General features: G+C 45.4%; 1 protein-coding gene across 1 annotated transcript; it reads right to left on the bottom strand.

The window, feature by feature from the left end:
• Positions 1-1297: 1297 nt before the first annotated feature.
• Positions 1298-2628, bottom strand: LOC108153967 (putative odorant receptor 98b). Its single transcript, XM_017284064.2, has 4 exons — positions 2316-2628; positions 2076-2262; positions 1410-2019; positions 1298-1348 (listed from the first exon to the last, which is right to left on the bottom strand). The coding sequence occupies exons 1-4, from the start codon at positions 2626-2628 to the stop codon at positions 1298-1300; spliced, it is 1161 nt and encodes a 386-aa protein (XP_017139553.2).
• Positions 2629-4470: the final 1842 nt, after the last annotated feature.

A 4470-nucleotide genomic window follows, 5' to 3' on the forward strand; every position in this document is an offset into this window, starting at 1 on the left:
AGAACTAGAGAGCGACCGACTGCAGACAGTGATAGTCCAATGCCCTTGGGGTATATTTTTGCCACTTTCGCCGCCCCGGCCAAAAGTGTTGACTGTCTTTGATTTTGTTTGTCTGCCTGTTTTGCCACCGAAAAACTTGGGCCCACAATTGAACGGTACAAGTGTCTTGGTGGGATGCCCTTTGCCCTCTGGTCTGTGGGCTGTGGGAGTGGAGTGGAGAGGGGGGGAAACGGTTACACCAGGAATTAAACAGCATTTTGTCATGTTTAATCGAAGGAAACTTGTGCATAACCAGCAAATGAGTTATGAAACAAAATGTTGGGGCTATTGTTGCTTTGAAAGAGTCCTGGGGGACTTCGGGCCATAACCCTGCCCTATAGCTCCACCTTTATTTCCTACCTGACCTCTAGATCTGTTTTCTGCTCCCGCCTCTCACTTCCTGCCCCGTTCCTGCACTGCTTCCTGTCATTGTGGGCCACCGTCAAATTACAAAATCGGCTAAACTTAAGCCTCCATGTTGCGTGCAGTTTATGACAAAGCGTTGCATGCGGATGCGTTCAAAATCCATGTCACTGCAATTGGCTTTTCCGCGACCGCACTCACGTGCCACACAAGCAAACACTCACAAAAGACAGAGAGAGAGAGAGATAGAGAAAGACAGAGAAGGTGAGTAAAAGAGAGAGAGAGAGACAGAGACAGAGAAAGAGAGAGCGTGTCTATCGATGGAACAAAGTTAAATCGCCCAAAATCCTTTGACCATGTCACAGTTTTATACATAATCGTGGGCCCAGGCACGTGCAGACAACCGCAATGTTGTGCGAGGCTACTATGATGGAAAAAAAAAGCAACCAACCGAACAACGAACAGCAAACATTACGTATACGTGCGTCCCTCCTCTGCGTGTCCAATGAGCAGGGTAAAGTGGTAACAGCAACAACAACGAGCGACTGGACCAATAATGCAAAAGGCATTAACAGGCCCCGGCACTGATTTTTCAACGCAGTTATTGCCATTAACAAGGCTTAATTAGCCAAGTGGCTTAAACCACACCAGCTTAAAGCATAATTGCAAATATTTCCATGCAGCTTAATCAAACCAGAACGCGCCGCCTCGGGCACTCATGAATATTTAATGGGGGCGACGGAGAACTATATTGAAAGTGGGACCCTTTGAAGGAGTATCCCTTTCTACGAGTAACTAACAACATTTCCACTCAATCTAAAGTTATCGTTATCAAGCTAATCGATTTGTATCAATAATTGTGCTCTTTTATGACCGGAACAATATAATCGATGATCTAAGATGTGGATCGCAGTAGGGCCACATACGACATGGCAGTACGAACAATCTGCAAGCGAATAGATATTATTTAGTGGAATTTTCACAGTCACTTTGACAACGCCACGTACCAAATCAAATGTCTTCCGATTGGCCTCAAAAAAGTAGCCATCGAGGCGACAGCCGCGCTGGGCACGCACCATACCAATCTGCAACGAGCGTCCCACATCGAGCCTTCCGTCCAGCAGCAGCGGAAGCCAGTCGCTCTCGTAGATGGCCTCTGCAAAGAGCTGGCTCTCCGCCTGGACACAGGCCCCGCCATGGCAGTAGATGGCCACCTGGCCGAGAATGGCCGCCATGAAGGCGGCATAGAAGAGCATACCGGGCTGCATCAGGTTCGAGGAGAGCTGGTAGCAGAGCACGCACAGGTGCAGCGAGGCGGCAATGAACTGGGCAAAGATGATCAGCCTGAAGAAGCCATTTAATGAGCTCCCCAACTCCAGGCACTCGCCATACAGGTGGAAGATGTGCCTTAGGTTCTGCTGCGTCTCCACTGGTCTTCTGCGATTAAAGGTCAACATTTTGTGGCGGCAGATCTCAAAGAGTCCGCACAGATTGTGCGTCAGCGAGCAGAAGAGTGTGTCCACGCAGATGGTGGCCAGTGCCACGCCGAAGGCGGCAAGCACATTCCACAGATACGAGAAGAGGTAGTTGTGGAAGCGACGATTGTCCCAGGGGTATCTGAAAGGAGAAAGATACGTGATGTATGCATCCGGGGACTCTTTTCCTCCACTTACACGCTGGGAAAGGAATAGTCTGGCTCCATTTCGGCTGTTCTCCAAAAGCGTATTATCATGTGCAGGGGAGACATCAGGCAGGCGGAGCCACCAGCCACCAGGAAGCAGATTGTGTACAAGGAGCTGATGAATTGATCCCGATCATTCTGTCTGGTAACTATCTTCGCTGCAACCTCCCAGTGGCACTCTAAAGGAGAAATTTTGTGGAAATCAACCTACAAATCACATACCAAATATTACCCCTCTCAAGCATATCGTGAAATCTTTGAATTAGCCTTCTGAAGTCTTTGTACAACCCCAAGAAGATTCCAATCTTGCAGAGGGCCAACAGATCCACCAGCACAGAGCAGAGTGTGTCGGTTAGTTTATCCATATTGTGGATGTTGTTTAGACCAAAGGCGATGCTCAGTGGCAGGAATGTGGCCACGGCCAGGATGCAGCAAATGCTTCGCCTTATATCCCCTACACTCTGAACCTCCTGCTGGTCCAACAGCTCTAGTCCCAGGAGGCGAAAGTAAAAGGACTGTAGCCGCAGAAACTTTTCTGTCAGCATGTTGCAAGCAAAGTGGAACTGTACTGCAAGGTTCACCGGCTTTTATAGTCCTGGATTTGCACTGAGAACAAAGAATTACCGAATCAAGAGATTAAAGAAGGGGGATTAAGCCCCAATCGTAGGAGGATCGCATGAAGTTATTAGCATTTCAAAATACTTCTTTCATTCAAATATTGTTTACGAATGTTTCTCTCATGGTTTTCCTCTCAGTGTCGCTAGAATTTTCTGCTTATTAACTGCTGAACAAAATCGATAACCATTTAAACGGATTCGCATTAACCTCCAAAAGCAAGCCATTTATTATTTAAATTCGAGTAACTAGAGCAACCTTTAAGCTTTTGTTGTTGCTACCAAGAAATTTCGAGAATGTTTTCCCCACTCGAAATCTTAGGAATAAGCTCCATTTGCAGACAAACTGTGGCCGACGATGTTTGCACAATAAATTATACTTAATTAAAAACAATTAAAAGCAAATTCCAATTTGAACCGTCAAGCATTTGGGCTTCCATTGTGCCATTGTGGGCCTCTGTAAATGCAGCAAACAAATCTCTGGGCCATTGCAAATATTTGGCAGCAATGCTAAGCAAAAACTAAAACAAATCCAAGCTGCATTTCAAATGTGCAAAACTTTTGTTTGCCCTCCTGCTGCAACCTCCCTCCCCCCACACACTTTAAATTGTATTTTGTTTTCCGGATTTTCCCTCCAACATTTTCAGTGTTTTAATTACTGGCAAGTCGGAGCATATCGGGCCAGGTCCTGCACGGATTCGGACTCTTGTCGTGGTCAGAGATCAGAGCAACTGGCAAAAGTTCTGGCCATCGTTTTTGGCCAAATAAATTAATGCAATTACATGCTCGACAGCCAAGGAATAAAGGCCAGGCCTAAGCCGCTCTAAATAGACCAAAAACACACACAAATTAAGTCCGGCCAGTGCATCGACAGCATTATTAATCGCTTGTGTGAATGCAAAAGTGAGCAAATCAAAGATTTTCCACACTATTTGTTCATTTATTACCCCACCCTCCCCATCCATTCCATTCGCCTTTTCCTGTAGTCTATAATTAATTGAAAAATGCGTCTCTGCGGGTGTGGGAGATTGAGTTTTCTTTTGGGGAAGAGTAAAACTTCTGCTAGGCACATAAAACAAACATTGACACACTGACCAAGCCAGCCCCACAAAATGGAGTTTATATCGTGTATTTTTTGTGTAGACCAAAACTTGCTCGAAACTCATCTGCCAACTGCCGACGGGCGGGGGGGGCGGAGAAGTGAAAGATGGTAGCATAAGAGTGGGATGGGATCCTAGGAGCAGTGCCGAAAAACTCCTCAAGAACTTTTCCTTATTCCCGGCATTGTTATTACCACGTTGAGGATGCTGCTGCTGTTGCTTTTGCTGTTGCTCCTGGCTCTCCACGAAAGTCGAGTTCCCTTTTTAAAGAAGGCGTGAAATCTGTGCATTAAGCACTTTCAGGAATCCTAAAAATTGAAACCCGCGGTCAAGTATCATAAGAATTGAACTAGAACTTTTTGAGAACTACAATGGGGTTTGAGCCCTTATCAGGTGATTTTCTTAGCAGTTAATGAGCAGAAAAGAGAGCAACACTTGCAACCTTAGAAACTGGAAGCTATGATCATGTTATCCTACACATCGGATGAGGCCTTTTTCTTTCATCCAGAAAATAGCGAAATTTCTAGATTTATTAATCGTTTCAGCTAAAAAGAACCAAATTTTCAACTATTAAAAGTGAATCCATGATAAAAAAATGTTTGTTTTTGTGGGCTCCACATATTCAAGGGTATCTAAAATTCGTTTGACTTTCCCCAAGCTGAGTTTCCTTCCC

Source organism: Drosophila miranda, chromosome 2, assembly GCF_003369915.1.
Source record: "Drosophila miranda strain MSH22 chromosome 2, D.miranda_PacBio2.1, whole genome shotgun sequence".
Lineage (NCBI taxonomy): Eukaryota > Metazoa > Arthropoda > Insecta > Diptera > Drosophilidae > Drosophila > Drosophila miranda.